Consider the following 18,073-nt stretch of genomic DNA (forward strand, 5'->3'; position numbering starts at 1 on the left):
CTCGGCTCTCAGACTCCAGCCAGAAACCCCGCCCAGCACCCGGCACGCCTTTGACCGACATCCACCTTCAGCAACCACCTTCCAGATCACTATAAACACTCCTTACTCCTCCCACCTATCGCTTCCCTCTCGAAGCCAATCAGAGGAATGGGCGGGATTGCCCTTAGAGGGTTCCAGTTTTTTGGTTTTTTTTTTTCTTAAAGAAGGGTATACTGTACACCGCGTTCCGGCTGGGGAAAAAAACACCTCCAGAACTTGCGGAGGAGGGGGGCGTGGAGCCCTGTGATGGGCACCCGGGTCGGCCAATGAGGCGTCCCCGCTCCTTAAAGGCCCTGCTGCCGAGGTGGGCGGGGAAAGCGCGGGGCCCGGCCAATGGCGGCGGGGCGGACGGAGGTTGAGCGGCCGTGGGTAGGGTTAGTGTGAGAGGTGCGGCGGGGGAGGTAATGATGGTGGTGGCGGAGGAGAAAGGCGGGGGAGGGGGTGCTGGGCGCTGAGCGGCGGCTCTGGCAGGGTTTTGTAGGGTGGGGGACGGTCGCGGGGCGACTCCGTCCGGGAGGGGGCGGGCGTGAGGCGCGCCGTCCGCCTGAGGGGCTGCAGACCCCGGCTCCCGGGAGCGCCGCGGCTGGCTCGGCTGTTCCATGTGGCTCCGGCGGGGATGGAGGACTCGGTGGCGGCGGCGGCGGCTGCTGCTGCGGCGGCGACGGAGGAGCGGCGCTGAGGAGGGAACCGGGCCAGACTCAGCCCGACAGCGGGATTAGAGGTGTGAGGAGGGGGCGGGAGTGGACGTGCGGTGGGACCGGGGCTCGGGGACCGGGCTGGGGTCTTCTGGCATCGCCTGGGTGACAGGGACCGCTGGCGAGCCACCGCCTGCCTCAGCTGGGGTGCAGGGGTCTGGGCTCTGTGCGGGAGGAGAGGAGGCTTCGGCGGACTGTTCCCTGAGGATGGGGGAGGGAGGCACCGCACCCCGCACCGTGCACTTGCCTCGCTGGTCATTGCTTCACGCCCAGGCAGGAGTTTCCATTTCCCTCCGGTTGGCAGCAAAGGTGGAGGAGAGCCCAAGTGGCCTGGAGCCGGGACACTGTCCTCTCTCTGCCTTGAGATTTCCCTCCACTCCTTTTTCCCCATCCATTTCCCCCTCCGACTCATCAGCAGCGTTCTTCCCCGCTCCTTAATTTATTCCACGCACATATTCTAGGACTCAAAGCTATTCACTATCGGCTGAAAAACAAAGTTTATTTTAAAATGCTCCACTCCTTCCTCTGACTGGCGGTGGACATTAAACAGCATCCCTAGACTTTCCCGCTCTGCTCGCCCTTCTGTGATGCTAGGAGAGGGAGGTAGGGCCCCGACTTTCGCCTCTCGATCGTTGTTGATACTGATTACCTGATGTGTTGCTCCACGTCTTTGGTGTGAATTGTAATTTCTTCCTTGGTGTCTTGCATCCTTGGTGTTACTGGCTTTTGAGGTTGGTGTTTTGTTTCATTGTTTGAAAAACATGCGGAGAGCTGGGGTTGTCTGTTGCAGTGTTATCTAACATGGGTGGTTAGTCACTTCTCATGCTTCTCTCCTCATATTTTTTCTCTTTGTTTTGCTTTTCAGTCCTCCAGAATACACATCATATAACCCCTGAGGTGGAATGGTGATGTCTCCATGAGGGAACCTCCTCTCACTCATCCTGTGATGTGTGTCATACTGTTCTTGACTGGGCCATTCATCTAAGATGTGATTTACCCTGTGAAACAGGGAGAAGACTTATGGACCCCAAACATCATTTCAAGTTGTAGTTGAGTTTTTTGAAGTACAGACATACATGCAAAGCTCCTTTGCTTTGGACCCTCTGCTTTGTTAAAGCTGCTGTGTTGCTAACCCAGAACTGCTCCACTGTTTTGATTGATCATCATGGCTTCAGTTTGGAAGAGACTACAGCGTGTGGGAAAACACGCATCCAAGTTCCAGTTCGTGGCCTCCTACCAGGAGCTGATGGTTGAATGTACCAAGAAATGGTAAGAAGTGCCTGGGCGTAGAGTTTGCTGTGCTGTGGCCTAAACTCGCTGTGGCCTAAACTCTGCTGCTTCTGACAGCAGATTTACCTTTCTCTAGTGCACAAGTGTGTAGAAGCTGGGCGGGGTGCAGATTACTCTAACAAGTGCTGTGGTGTGCACTGTTGCTGCTGGTACCGACCCTGTGGGTTTTAATTACTGCACTTCAGTATGGCTCAGAGGTCTGTAACTATGAGAGCACACTAGGTACAGTAGATTTGGTCTTGAGGTCTTTCATCATTAGTCTTAGAATACCTTTGATTTTTATAATTTTAAGGAGGCATAAAGAATGACTATTGAAATATTGTAAACATATATGCATATGTTTTGATGTAACATATATGTCTATGTTTCAATAGAGTTTTAATACGGAAATCTATTCGTGTGGGGTGGTGATCATCTGTTTTAATTTGTTCTTGATCTTTCTTTCTTTTTTTTTTGCTTAAAAGAATTTTTCATTATTTGAATAATAGAGTGCCAGTCCATACAACCTTAGAAATTCTTTTGTTATATGCTTAGTCAGGCAACTGTGTTTTATTTTAATTGCCTAATGGGATACATTTCTTGGCCAGACTTAAGGAAGCAATTAGTCGTGCTGGTCTATGATTTGCTTCTTTCCACTTGAGCAAAGTAAATTTAGGGCTTTCTTTTCACTGCCCTGAATGATAAGCAAGAAGAATTCTTATTTAGTCAGAGGAAAAAAGTTAATCTTAAGCAAATGGTACTTTGGGTTTTGATCTATTGCAGTGATTAAGCACTATTACTGCAAGGTAAGTCCATTTCCTTGTCCACATGGACTGTAATCTCATGTCTATGTTAATCTCTCTTTTTAACATCCTTTTTATTAAATGAAAGAATAGCTTCCTCTACTCTAGAACTCTTAAAGCATATTTGAATATTTATTTGGAAACTAGTTTCCAAATGCTTTTCTCTTGAACTTGTTAGGAATGTTGCTTTATGTGCAATTCAAGAAATGCATGTACTGATTACCTACTTTATAGTAGGCTCTGTGGCTTTAGAGTTGAATATGACATAATCCCCACCCTCAAGGAGTTCACAGTCCAGGGTAATGACAGTCATGTAAATAAATTCTCTGTGATAGGTGCAATAATATAAATATGACGTAGGGATCTTAATCTGTGTCTATCGCTTAACAGTTGGATATCCTTGGGGACAGGTTATTTACTCCTCTGAGATAGTTTTCATATCGACAAAGGTAATAATGGTACCAATTCGTAGGAAGGGTTATTGTGAAGATTAAATGAGTTAATACATGTAAAATACTTGGAACAACGTCAGGCACATAGTAAATGCCCAATAAAATGTCATCATTACTTACAAAGTTGGCAGACAAGGGAATAATCAACTCTTTAAGGGTAGGGTAGGGTGTGGATGGCTTTCTGGGAGCTGAGTTGAGTTTTGAAAGATTCATAGTAATTGGCCAGGAAGCTAAAGGGGAAGAAATGAAGGATATTCTAGACTGAAGCAACAGCCTATGTAAAGGCATGGAGGCATGTGGCATGCTGGAAGTTCAAGCAGTGTAGTTGGATAATGATGAGGCTTAAAGTGCAGGATGGGAGGAGTGCAGTGGGCTATGATGTTTTAGAGGCAGGCAGGATTCAAATCATAAAAAGTAAAGTGCTATTATACATGGCTTGGACTTTATTCTGTGGGTGATGGAAAGATAGTAAAAGGTTTTGAGCAGAAGAGACGTTAGGTTTATATTTTGGAAAATCACTTGGATGACAGTGTGGAGTAAGGATCATAGTGGAAAAGGTAACTGGAGGCAGGGATGGTATGGTAGCTATTGTAATAGATAAGGTGAGAGAAAAGGCTTAGACTAAGGGAGTGGCAGAGGAAATGGAGAGAATAGAGCAGAGGGACACTTAGGACACAAAATGGATAAAACTTGGTGGTCATTTCAATAGGGGTCTGGGAAGGATGGGAAGGATGGGGATGAGGGAGAGGGACAGGTCTAGGTTGACACCCAAGTTTCTGGCTTGGAGGACTGGGTGTACTACTAACTAAAGTAGGGAATACATGAGGAAAATCCTATTACAAGTACTGTTTAACTTGGCAGTATGGTGGGGGCATCAACTTTAAGACGGTTAAATTTGAATCTCTTAAGGGAAATAGAACATATCAGGTGATCCTTTATTCACAACATGAGTTTCTTCCTCACAGTTGGCATCATCCCTGGATTTTATTTTTTTCCTTAAGAAGTATGTAAGTTATTGTTAACGTGTCTCAAGGTGAAAGCAAGAATGAAAATTTAACTTGATTATAGGTGAATAAATGGCTTAATTATTTTTAGAGTTGGACATTATGGTACACCTGTTAAATTAGATCTTTATGATAAGGTCTGGCCTTAACACAAGAAACATTTGGATATTCTAGAAGTTTTAGACATGTAGTTCTAAATATTTTGCATTTTCCCCCTCTCATTTAAAAATATAGTTTAAAGCTAACGAGGTGACAGTGCCCAAAGAATAATATATTTGTTTGATGTCCTGGAATTTTATTTATAGGTGGATCCTTAAAATCTTTTCATTACATACAAACTTGTTGTTATGATTTTTAGTTAGTATTCCTTTTGCCTTACTTTGCATAGGGTCCTTGTGATAAATACAGATTAGGCCCAATTTCTATACTTACATCCTTTTTTTTTTCATTCCTCATGTTGATGCTTGCAAGAATTCTTAAATTATTGGATATGTGTGCTGAATTAGAATCTATTTAAAGGACATAAGAATAAAAACAGACTTGGACACCTTGTAAGAACATATTTTATCAGGTACTTTTACATTTTAGGTATTGTTTTGGTGGTATGGAAAAATAAAAGGAGAGGAAGGAAATTTAGAGATGCCAACTGAATAAAGGGAAAGAGGCATTGAAGATAAATTGTAGGTGTTGAGAGGATAAGAAAATAGATCTAGTATAAATCAGAGAAGAGGGAATAAACTATAAAAAGAAAGAACAGTTAGCATTGCATTGGGATTGTGCCTTTGTAGGTAAACTGTGTATATAGGTGCCATTGCCTTTTAGAATCTTGCTACTTCAAGTGTTTTCTGAGAAGCAAGAGAGTTTGCAAAAGCCTGTTAGAACTGCTGTCCCTCAGGCCCTGCCCTAGACTTACTGAATCAGAATCTGCATTTTAATGAGATCCATACTATGCATATTAATGTTTAAGAAGCAGTATTTTAAAATAATGTTTTCAACCTTACCAAGTGCCCATTCATGACTCCAGGGTAAAGTATACTGATTTCTGCATGAATTTGAAACTCAAGGGAATGAAGATGAAACTCAGGGGATTCAAGAAAGGCATAGTGTGTTGATGGAGGAGGTTAATGGGAATCAGGATATGTTTTCCAAGGGAGAACGCATTATTTCTGTGATTAAGGAGAGGAGAAATGTGTCCCATGTTCTCTTGTCATGGCCATAGGTTATGAACCTGGACATGACAGATAACAGGATGAAGGTAAGAGTTTCAGGAGGCCATCTTTTTTTAGATGTAGGCCATGAGCAAACTCACAACATTTTACCTTGATCAAAGGATGGATTCTATACATTAGAGGGTTTGGAGTTTCTGCTTTCTCACACTTTTCTTTGTTGCTGTCTTACAGTATTTTGCATTTGCCCAAGGTGGTGTGTTTCCTTAGTTCAACAGGGTCTAATTCATGATTCTTTCTTGGCATAGTGGCTCTAGAAGTTAGGTCAGGAACAAAACCCAGAAAGACTTTTATTCATCTGAGAGAAAGAAACTATACTGTGAAGTCCTATTCCTCATCACTCCTTGATAACCGGGTAGAGGCTCTAGCAAATTTGGAGATGATTAGTGTTCATATTCCTCTTCTCTTATTGTTGTCCCCAAGTCATTTAATTATTAATCTCACTTAACTGATGTAGCCCTTGGCAAGTGGTGAGACTGGCCGCTGGAGATGAGTTTGAGAGAATGAGACTGTGCTGTCTTTTCTCTCTTCGTTTGTCTCTTATCCTGTTCTTTTTATCACCTGCAGCCCTTGAGATTTCTGAGAGAAGTCTTCACTTGTACGAGCTCTCAATGGCTATTCAGGTGTTTGAGGAAACTACTTGAAAGTTAGCACGTTGTGGTATCATACTTTAGGTGGCAGAGCTCAATTCTGATAGGAGCTCCCTTACATGATGAAAACCATTATGAGCATGTGTATTTTCTGTGTATATCTATGTATCTTCTACATATATGAACATATTTTATCTGTTCTTATATTTCTTCTATATAAGTCTTAGTTATGGCATTCAAAAAGTATTTAAAGTACTGTAAACTTCTCCTCAAAAGGCATAAATATATTGGTTTCTGGTTTTTCTGTCATGTAAGAGTTCCTTTTTCTTATTTTTAAGTATAGTTTTAATTATAATTTATTTTTAAAATAGGTAATACAATCACATGGTTCAAAATTCTAGAGGTACAAAAAGGTGTTTATATCCCTGAAAGTAACCCCTCATTTTCTCCATTATTCCACAACTCTTTGCAAACCTTGTGACCTCAGGATTTGAAAAGTGAAAAACTAGCTCTTCCCAGTGCTTAAGTGTGTGACGCTGGCCTGTTAGATAAAATATGAACTCCTTAATCTGATGTTCCAGGCCCTCTGTAACTGATCCCAAGTTAGTTTTCCAGTTGGATGTTAGAATGCTACATGCACTGTAAGTATTAACTTGAGTTTATGAAGGCCAAATTACATCAATAAGTACTCATCCAGATCCACTTCTTTGGGTGGCTTAAGCAAGCATTTCTCTGTTACTCTAATGGAGTGAGCTAAAGTAACATCCACCTTGATGTAAAAAACCTACTTTTGAAATACATTAAAAAAATAATAATTGAAAACAAGCTGGTGTGTTTTAGGAGTATCTGGAAGGCTGGTGTGTCTGCAACACAGTAGAACAAGCTAAAGCGATAACAGGTGAAGTTTGAGAGGTAGGTAGGGGTTAGATCACATATGGTCTTGAGGTCATGGTAAGGCTTTTGGATTTTAAATGTGATAGGAAGCCGTTGTAGAGGTTTGAGCAGGGAAGTAATATAATTTACATTTTAAAAAGATTATTCTGGATACTTTGTGGAATATGAACTGTCCTGAGTAAAAATGGAAGCTAGGATGCTATTGCAGTAGTCCAAGTAGCAAAGCAGTGTAGTGGTGGAGGTGGTGAGAAATAATTGGATGTATGTAGGTAACACACACACATGCTCCTACTACACTTTATTGAGGTATAACTTACACTTTTACATACAATAAAATGCATCCATTTTAAGTGTATAATGCAATAAGTTTTGACAAATGTATAAACCCATGTAACTAGAAATAAATTTTTTGAAGATATAGTTGACAGGACTTAATGATGGATTAGATATGATGTAAAGTGAGAGATGGATCAATAATGACTGCAGGGTTTTGGCCTGAGCAACCAGGTAAATGTAATACTAATTACAGTGATGGGGAACACCAGGGAGGAAAAGGTTTGGTGTGAAGGAGAAATCAAGAATTGGCTTTGCTTTCTTTAAGAAAAGAAGACATCCAGCTGGAGGTCTTAATTAAGCAGTTAATTTTAAGAGTCTCAAGCTCAGGGGAAAGAAGAGGCTAGAGTCTTGCAGTGTATAGATAGAATTTATAACTATAGGGCTATAGGAAATTTTCTGTGGTGTCATAGAGATTAAGAGGACTGAGGATGAGCCTTGGGACACTTCAACATATAGAGGTGGGGAGGAAGAGGAAGAGCCAGCAAAGGAGACTGAAAACAATCAGTAGTGAGGTAGGAGGAAAATTAAGAGTGTGTGCTTTCCAAGGAACCAAGTGCAAAATGTATCAGGAAAGGAGTGTTTAGCTGTGTCAAATACTTTTGAGAGGTTGAGCAAGATGACCACTAGATTTGGCAAGTTGGAAAGAGTTGGTGACATTGAGGAATGGTTTCAGTGGAATGGTGGGGATGAAAGCATAATTATATTGGGTTAGAGGAAAGGAAGTGGATACAGTCAGTATAGGTAATTATCTTAGAAAATTTTGCTACAAACTGGAGAATTAGGTAGTAGGTGAAGAGGGACAAGAGGTAAGGTGTATCTTTTGCATGGAAGATATTGCAGCACGTTTTAACGCTGATGGAAATGGTTGGTAAAGAAGGAAAAACTGAAGATGCGCTGGGAGAGGAAGTAACTTCAGGAGAAAGGTCCTTGAATGAGAGAAAGGGAACAGGATTCAGCACATAAATGGAAAGCTTGAACTTAAGTAGAGGCAGGGACAATTCATTGTTACAAGGAGGGAAGCAGAGTACATGGGTAGGGAAGCATTTAGGTTGGTAGATTTGGTGGGGGAGGATGTGGACATTCTCATCTGTTGGCTTCTGTTTTCTCAGGGAAATAATATTAGAAGTCGTCATCCAAGAGGGAGGTGACAGGAAGTTATTGAAGGATTGACAAGAGAGGAAGTATAAAATCGTCAAAACGAGAATGAATTGAGTAGGGAAATGTAGAAGGATTGTTAGGTAGTGCTGACGACCTTCTTAACATTGTGGTCATAAATATGAAGTGAATGCACCCTGCATGTTTGCATATTTTAATTCAGCTGTGTTATGTTCAGTGCTTGGGTGCAGGCGTGGAATAGGCAGAGTTGGATTTAACCAGGGATGGGTTATGTCAGGAATGTGTAAGTGAGGAAAAGATGGGCAAGGAAATTGGGAGTGAATGTATGGGAGTGGTTATAGTGATGAACCATGGAGTATAGGATAGAAAAGGAGGAAAATAAGGACATGAAAGTTAGGATGGTCAGTGGAAGAGTGAAGAGGATAAAGATTTTGAGATCTTAAAGAGATTTAATAGTTGTTGGGATTGGGATACCATAGTGAATGAGCTAGAAAATTGGTAGGTAAGAGTCAGAATGAGATGTTTGATTTTGGAGGACGTGGTTAACAGTTATGACAAGATATAGGTGGTGGTCTCCTTTGCTTATTAGTTAAAAAAAAATAAGCACACATCTTCAATATATTTTTTTCAATATATTTAAATTAATATGCTTTATATGTTAAATGTGGGTATACCTTAATTTCTCTTTTTTTTAAATAAATAAATTTAAGTAGAATTTTCCCCTGTATTTAAATGGGTCATCGTTTGTACCTCCGGGGTCTCTCATTTCTCTTTAGACTGTAGATGTTGGGTATGACCATGGTGGTTGGTGGTTGAGATGAAATGGAGGAAAAGATTTTTGGAAGTGAAGAGGGCAATCAGGGAATTTAGAGGCTATGGGGCAAGTTATCTATGTGGCTCTTGGAATTGCTGAGAATAATTGGAGGAGAAATGGTTAAGACAGGGAGTCAGGTGCTGAAATCTTAATGAATGAGAGGAGAGGTGGGGCAAAAAGTTTTACTTTGCAAAACTTTCTGTTACAAGTTATGTGAATCTTAAACACCTTATTCTTTGAAACAAAATAGCACAGTCTTCTTTTCCACAAGATGAATTGTCAGAGGTAGATGTAATTTTAGTAGAGAATAAATTGAGTTGTTACTTTGTTAGTTATTTTATTTTAGTGTTTCTTGGACTGAATTTTTTTTTAAACTTGAATTGTTATGTAGAGTATTTTATCTGTATTTTAAATGTTTAGTCTATGTGAAGTTCAGTTGTACAAAATTCAGTTGTGATGGGTTAAGGAAAATAGCGGAGCGTCTTTATGCCGTAAAGACATAATTGGATATTGCAGTGCTTACATCACAGTTGCCTCGACGCCAGGCTCAGTATGCCTGTAGATCATTGACAACTTTGGCCTGATCCAAGCGGCCTCTTTTGTAAATACAATTTTATTGGAATACAGCCATGGCCATTGGTTTATATATTGTCTATGGCTGCCGTCATACTAAATGGCGTCTTACCCATACTAAATGAGTAGTTGTTCCATAGACTGGATGGCTGCAGTTTGAACTATTTATTATCTGGCCCTTTAAGAAAAAGTTAACCTCTGCTCTAAATCATTGGAGTTACAGCTAGTGTTTGTGGAATCTAGAGTCTAGTACTAATCTAGTACTTAATCTGTTAGTACCTCATCTGTAAAATGGTGATGGTAATAACAGTGCTTCCAGCATAGAGTTGTTTTGATGATTAAATGAGATAATACATGTAAAGTGGTTAGAACAGTGCCTGACATATAGTAAGCACTCAGTAAATATTGCCCATTGTCTTTATCTGATTATTTAAGCATTACATGGTGAAAAGAACTATCTAGAGAAAAGGAGTAGAGTAACTGAGAAGAAGACTGAAAATATAACCTGAACATTTAAGAGTGTTTGAGAAAGATGAACTAGCGCAGAAGGCTGGAGTGACCCGAGAGGTGGAAGTAAACCAAGGAGCCTGATAGCAGAAGTGCTGTGCTGAAATGAACTAAGTTTTGACAGTACTTCGGCTTTTGGGGAAAGGAACTACATCTTTTTGCTTCTGGAGCAAAATGGGTTCATATGGTTTTATAACTATAAAAGGAAAGGAAAGGATAAGGAAACTAACTTAGTTCCTCCAAAGTAGAATTAACTTGCCAGCATTCGTGTGTGTGTGTGTGTGTGTGTGTGTGTGTGTGTGTGTCCCCTGTGGTGACTATTTATGATGTTTAGGATATATTTCTTTTTTTTTTTTTTAAAGAGATGGCTCTTCTTATTTATTTATTTATTTATTTATTTATTTATGTATGTATGTATGTATGTATGTATGTGTGTATGTATGTATGGCTGTGTTGGGTCTTCGTTTCTGTGCGAGGGCTTTCTCTAGTTGTGGCAAGTGGGGGCCACTCTTCATCACGGTGCGTGGGCCTCTCATTATCGCGGCCTCTCTTGTTGCGGAGCACAGGCTCCAGACGCGCAGGCTCAGTAATTGTGGCTCACGGGCCTAGTTGCTCCGCGGCATGTGGGATCTTCCCAGACCAGGGCTCAAACCCGTGTCCCCTGCATTGGCAGGCGGACTCTCAACCACTGCGCCACCAGGGAAGCCCAGGATATATTTCTTTATGACAATTTTCCTTCAAATTTCTTTTCCCTATCATGACTTTTATAATGATCCCATGGAATAAATTGTGTCTTTTGGTAGTATATTTTTTAAATGAATTGTAGGGGATTATGCGAAGATGTTCTACTCTTATGACAGTTTAGTTTCATATTAGTTTTGTAATTAGATGTTCAGGGAACTTAAAATTAGGCATTTGTAGAAGTGTGCTATTGATGCATCAATGTGTTTGTTCTAATTTTGTGGAACATGTCAACAGAAGAGTCACTGAAGTAGTTCACTGCATTAACATAAAAATAGTCTAGTGTGCTAAAGGAAAAATTGTACAAGCATTTTTAACTGAGTGTTCAATAGGGATGTTCATATTCTGCATATTTTTTAAAAGGAGTGGAACTGAATTTGTGAAATTGGGACAGTAAAATTATTGGAGAATGCCATATATGTGTGTCTTATTTTTCACTCTTACAGTGATATTTTTAGGCAGCTTTGCTAATAGACACCTAAAGAATTTCTTTGGTAAGTTTGATCTATTAAAAAATTTCCTGATGTTATTAATCCCAGTGTTGTTATTATTGAAATACTTCTTTTAAAAAAAAGCTGCTTCTAAAAATTGACTTTATTACTGCATTAACAATAAAAAATAAAGAATGACTTTAATGCAAAGAATTTATCACTTTAAAAGTTGATACTCTGCCTATGTCCAAAAGAGTTTGTCAGCTTGAGAATTTAAAATAACACTATGTTGACTAATTTAGGGATATAAATAGAACAGAGATAGTCTTAGAGGAGCAGAGAGTACATGTTACTAGGCACTTAAGAGGAGTTACCGCTGGACACTGGAGTTGGTATTGAGTTTACTGTCAGCTGTGGCAAAAAGGGAAGCACATTGGCTCACCGAGTATTCCTTCTGGCTAAAGAAAATATTCAAACTCATTTGCAGAGACTTTTCTTAGAACTTAATTAAAGCAGGATTTTTATTATGAAAAAAATGTATGACATTGGATAAAGTCTCAAACTACAAAAGACTCAGACTTTTAAATAAGATAATGTTTATACTGACCCTTTATAACAACCCTTTATGAGAGAATATGGCTGAGGAACCTAGTTTTCTGATCATCTAATTTAAATCAAGGGTACACATTGGAAAATTTAGAAGAATGAATATTTAACATAAATCATCAAGTTCTATGCTGTGCCATACAGAAGCAACTAACTACATGTGGCTATTTACATCTAAATTTAAATTAAGTAAAATTAAAAATTCAGTTCCTCAGTCACATTAGCCGCATTTCAAGGGCTCATTAGCCACATTTCAAGGGCTCACTAGCCACATGTGGCTAGGGGCTACTATATTGGATGGTGCAAATATGGAACATTTCCATCATCACAAAAGGTTTTGTTGGACAGTGCTGTGTTAGCCATTTCCTCTCAAAACTGGCTAATTTCAGAATTGCTGGGGCACTCTGCAAATAAGGAGATTTCTGTGGTCTTTGGAAAGTCCTGGTTCTGTAGGTCTGGAATAGTGCTGGCAAATCTGTCATTTTAGAAGTTCCTCAATTGCTTAAGATCATCAAGCCAGGTTTTAGAACTACCACATTTGAGTCTTCCTCAAATATCTGTGTAAAGTAAAGCTTTGGCAGGTGTTAGGTGACAGTTCCTATTGGTACTCCAGAAATTATTAAGTTGAAAATTTGAATTGAGCTTTTTTGCTTTGGTTCAGCTGTTTTGTAATGTGTGTGTGTGTGTGTGTGTGTGCTAAAAGTGAGAGCAATGTACTTTAGCTATGCCACATATAAAGTTGTCAAATTAATATAAACATTTGAACCAGTTCATTTATTCATTAAAAAAAAAAAGTCTACATAGTTTGTTCTCCTCCATAGAAGCAAGGACTGTTGGGGATAGCTAAAGATAGAATCTTTTTTTTTTTTAAGAAAAGTTTTGATGCTTCTCAAGTACCTGCACTGTTGTACTTCCAGGCACCATCTCTAGAGCTGCTGATTTTTTTTCCTCTGAAGATTTAATTCTCTCTCCAATTTTTCTGTTGCCAACGCCTTGGTGACATCCTTTGTCATCTTTTGCCAAGGTGCATGGTTCTCAAACTGTGCACTGAGGAGCCTAGAAAGCGCCGCAGAGAACTCACAGGTGTGCCAAGGGATGCTTAAAAATGTTGAGGGATATACAGCAACATCTATTGGAAACCACACAAACTACAAGCTTGAGGTAGTTCATTTGCAAAATTAGATTGATATATTCCTTTCAGTGATACCATATTTTTACAAAGCTGAGTTTTTGGTAGTTGCTATGACAAAAAGCAAGTACCATGTGAAAATCCATATGAAACAGGAAAAGGGGAAGGTCGTGTCCAATCTGAATCTAATGTTTGAGAAGTTTGCAGTACTCAACACAACTTGTTAGGACATACATTCTTCTAAAGTTGTTTGGACCTGACTATTTAAACAGAATGGTTAAGTATTTCTTTTGGCCTATGAAAAAATTACTGACACACTAAGGGCTTTGTAAACCCAGAAAGTTTGGGAACCTCTAGTATAGGCTTTTGTGATAGCCCTTAACATTTTCCTCGCCTCTTTTTGGTCCTTTGTCTATATTATTGTCATTGTTATCCTTCTAAAAGGAACCTTCTAGATTTCCCCTTTGTTTGTAGGGTACTGTTAGTATGGTAATTTTAATCTTTTAAATTTATCTTTATTCTATTTTACTAGTCTTTTCCAATCATTTCCCTTAAGCTTCCAAAAGATTGTTTACCACATGCAAATAGTTTCCTTCACATGTTAGCTTTCATTCTCCTCTGTCCCTCTCCAAAAATCATTCAATGCAAAGAGCATGTAGTAATATACTCTATGGCAAAGTAACTTAATTGAAACTGAGTTTATTCATGCAATAAGTGGGCTTAGAAATTGAGTTTAATGGTTCAACTTTAATTTGAAGAGTACTCTAATTTACAAAATAATCTTTTAAAATTGGTTAATTCATTTACTTTTAAACTTTTTATTGAAATTATTTTAGGTTTACAGAAGAGTTACAAAGATAATATAGAGAGTTCTTGTATTCTTTTCACCCAGCTTCCTTTGAGTGAAATTAGTGTAAATAAATTTACCATGGCCATTTGTCAAAACTAAGAGATGAACCTAAGTACAATACTATTAGGCCAAACTACAGACTTATTTGGATTTCACCAGTTTTCCATTAATATCCCTTTTCTGTTTGAGGGTATAAACCGGGATACCATGTTGCATTTAGTTGTCACTCTCCTTAGTCTTCTCCAGTCTACGACAGTTCATCAGTCTTTCCTTGATGGTTTTGAAGAGTGCTGCTTATTTTGTAGAATGTTCCTCAAATTGAGTTTGATGTTTTTCCAATTAGACTGGGGTTATGGATTTGGAGACGATGCCACAGAGGTGAAGTGCTCTCATCACATCATATCAGAGGGCACATGATATCAACATGGCTTATTACAGTTGATTTCACCTTGATCAGTTGGTTAAGGTGGAGTCTGCCAGATTCCTCCACTGTTAAGTTACTATCCCTTTCCATACTCTATTTACTAGCAACCAGTCACTTAGTCCAATATACACATGGGGAGGAGAATTAAGTTCCAGTTCCTGGAAGGAGAGGTGTTAAAAACTTTGTGGATATACGTTAGAATCACCACAGAATTAATAAATTTCAGAGGGGAGATACTTTGAGGTTATGTAAATATACTGTTTCTCTTTAAAGTTTTGATCACTAATTTCCAATTCATTAGTAGGTTTTGCCTGCAGCACTTACTACAGTGTTCTAATGATGATTTTCTATTTCCCTTATTCCTCTTTTATTATTTGGAATTCTTCTGTAAGGCAGAGTTGACCTTTCTCATTATTTATTCAGTTATGTTATTTATACCAGTTTGGACTTATATTTATAAAATAACCTTTTGATATTGTTACTGCCTTTGGTACTAAGGTTCTGGTAGGGGGTATATTGTTGCAACATTTTTTTTAAAGGAACCTTTATTTTGAAATAATTTCAGAATTATAGAAAAGTTGCAAAAGTAGTACAAAGAATTAATTCCCGTATGCCTGTCACCCAAATTCCCCAGGTGGCAACATTTTATCATACATGCTTTATCACTCTCTCTTGCTCTCTGTATGTCATTTTTTTTTCCTTAACATTAACCATAATGCCCTTTACCCATAAATGCTTAAATGTATATTTCCTAAAAACAAGGATATTTTCTTACCTAGCCAAGGTTCGGTTTACCAAATCAGGAAATAAACATTGATTTATAGCAAAAGAAGAAGTTCCAGGGTCCATACATTACATTTAGTTGTCACATCTCTTACTCTCCTCTAATCTGATAGAGGTCTTCAGTTTTTCATGATCTTAATACTTTTGAAGATGTTGCTGAATTTGGTTTTGTCTATTGTTTCCTGTGATTAGGTTCAGATTATGAATATTTGGCAAGAGTACCAAAGTGATGCTGCATACTCACTACATCATATCAAATGTGTGTGTGTATATAAATATCCTATTCCTTATCAGACTTTTATCCACTAGTTTGAGCATTCAGTGTGGTTATATTTTAATTCGAAAGAGATAGGTTCATTTATTTTTATTTGTATTTCACTTTAGAAAGTCCCTCTATCCTTGTTGAAGTAATTGATTAATTAATGAAATTTTAATGTTGTTCCTCAAATAAGGACTTTTTTAAAAAAAGTCGCATGATGTTGATTGGTCCCATTATTGGTGATGTTAACTTTGATCACTTGCTTAAAATATTGTCTGCCAAGTTTCTCCAATTGTAAAGTTACTGTTTTTTTCTTTGTAGGAAGATACTTTGAGACTGTGTAAATATCCTATTCCTTATCAAACTTTCATCCACTAGTTTTAGCATTCAGTGTGATTATGTTTTAATTCAAAACACCGATAGGTTTATTTGTTTTTATTTGCATCCCACTTTAGAAAAGCTCCCCCCCAGTTCTTATTGAATTAATTAACTTATTAATTAGTGGAATTGTAATGTGTTTCCCCAAATAAGAGCTATTTTTTAAAGGGTATGTCTCCCCATCCCATCTATTCTGTTCCCTCTGCCTTGTCCTTTTTCCCTTGTTCCACCCAACCCCTGAATGTAGCTAGTTTCATTATTCTGGGTTTCTTCTTATTTTTTAAAACAGATTTATTGAGAGAGAATTCACATACTATACAATTCACCCTTTTCAAGTGCTCAATTCAATGGTTTTAGTGTATTCCTAGAGTTGCACAACTGTCATCACCATCTAATTTTAGAACACTTTCATCACTTCCAAAAGAAACCCATACTCATTATCAGTCACTCCCTATTCCTCTGGAACTCCCCTCCCCTCTTCCTCTTAACACTGCTTCCTGCTCCTGCCCTATCCCTGCTCTCGGCAACCACTACTCTACTTTGTCTCTCTTCATTTGCCTATTCCAGACATTTTATGTAAATGGAATCATACGATATGGTCTTTTGTGACTAGTTTCTTTCAATTAACATAATGGTTTCAAGATTCATCCACGTGTAGCATGTATCAATACTTTTCTTTACCAAATCATATGCTATTGTATGAATATACTGCATTTTATTTATTCTAAATGGGCATTTGGGTTGTTCCCACTTCTTGGCTATTATGAATAATGTTGATATGAACATTTCCGTCCTAGGTTTACACCTAGAAGTGGAACTGGTAAGTCATGTGATAACTTCAACTTTTTCAGGAGCTGCCAAAACATTTTCCAAAGGGGCTACATCATTTTATATTCCCACCAGCAATGTATGAGGGTTCCAATTTCTCCAGCCGTCACCAACACATCTTATTGTCTGTTTTATTTTAGCCATCCTAGTGGATGTAAAGTGGTATATCACTGTGGCTTTGATTTGCATTTCTCTAATTGCTGGATGATGTTTAGCCACGACCTTTTCATGTGTTTATTGGCCATTTACATATATATATTTGGAGAAATGTGTATTATGATCCTTTGCCCATTTTTAATTGGGTTTTTTATCTTTTTAGTGGTGCAATGTAAGAGTTCTTTATATATTTTAGATATTAGACATTTGTCAGATATGTGATTTGCAAATACTTTCTCTCATTCAATGAGTTGGCCTCTCTTTTTTTTTAGATTGAAGTATAGTTGATTTACAATATTGTATTAGTTTCAGGTGTACAACAAAGTGATTCAGTTTTATATATATATACACACACACACACACACACATACACACACACATGCACACACACAGATATATTCTGCTTGGAATTGCATTGAATCTATGGATCAAGTTAGGAAGAACTGACACCTTGGCAATATTGAGTCTTCTTATCCATGTACAGGGAATCTCTCCATGTATTTAGATTTTTAAAAATTTCTTAAGAGTTTTTTAGTATTCCTTATATAGATATTGTGTGTGTGTATTTATTTATTTAGATTTATACCTAAGTATTTCATTTTTAAGTGCTAATTCAAATGGTATTGTGTTTCAAATTACAATTGTTTGTTCCTGGTATACAATAAAGCAATTGATTTTTGTATATTAACCTTGAATCCTGCAACTCGCTATGATTGCTTATTTCTTCCAGGATTTTTTGTTGATTCTTTGGGATTTTGTACATAGATAGTCATGTCATGTGTAAACAAATATAGTTTTATTTCTTCCCTCCCAACCTGTATACATTTTATTTTCCTTTCTTACTGCATTAGCTAGGACTTCCAATATGATTTGAATAGGAGTGGTGAGAGTGGACATCCTTGCCTTGTTCCTGATCTTACTGGGAAAGCACCCAGTTTCTCACCATTAAGTATGGTGTTATAGTTTTTTTGTAGATGTTCTCTACCAAGTTGAGGAAACTCTCCTCTACTCCTAGTTAGCTGAGAGTTTTTACCATGAATGAGTGTTGGATTTTGTTAGATGCTTTTTTTGGTATCTAATGATATGATCATGTAATTTTTCTTTTTTAGTCTGTTGATGTGATGGATTACATTAATTGATTTTCAGATATTGAACCAGACTTGCATACCT

The 18,073-nt window shown here is 38.3% G+C and overlaps 1 protein-coding gene across 4 annotated transcripts in view; it reads left to right on the forward strand.

Annotated features, from left to right (window-relative positions):
* The first annotated feature begins 531 nt into the window (after positions 1-531).
* The window catches only part of EHBP1 (EH domain binding protein 1), a 339,544-nt gene continuing 322,002 nt past the window's right edge, over positions 532-18,073 (forward strand). For all 4 annotated transcript variants that reach the window (XM_068564185.1, XM_068564184.1, XM_068564187.1 and 1 more), the window contains exons 1-2: positions 532-760; positions 1,600-2,003. In XM_068564185.1, the coding sequence (XP_068420286.1) occupies positions 1,900-2,003 (104 nt within the window). In that variant the 5' untranslated portion in view covers positions 532-760; positions 1,600-1,899. The remainder of the gene's footprint in view (positions 761-1,599; positions 2,004-18,073) is intronic.

The sequence above is a fragment of the Eschrichtius robustus genome, chromosome 15, assembly GCF_028021215.1.
Source record: "Eschrichtius robustus isolate mEscRob2 chromosome 15, mEscRob2.pri, whole genome shotgun sequence".
NCBI classification, from domain to species: domain Eukaryota; kingdom Metazoa; phylum Chordata; class Mammalia; order Artiodactyla; family Eschrichtiidae; genus Eschrichtius; species Eschrichtius robustus.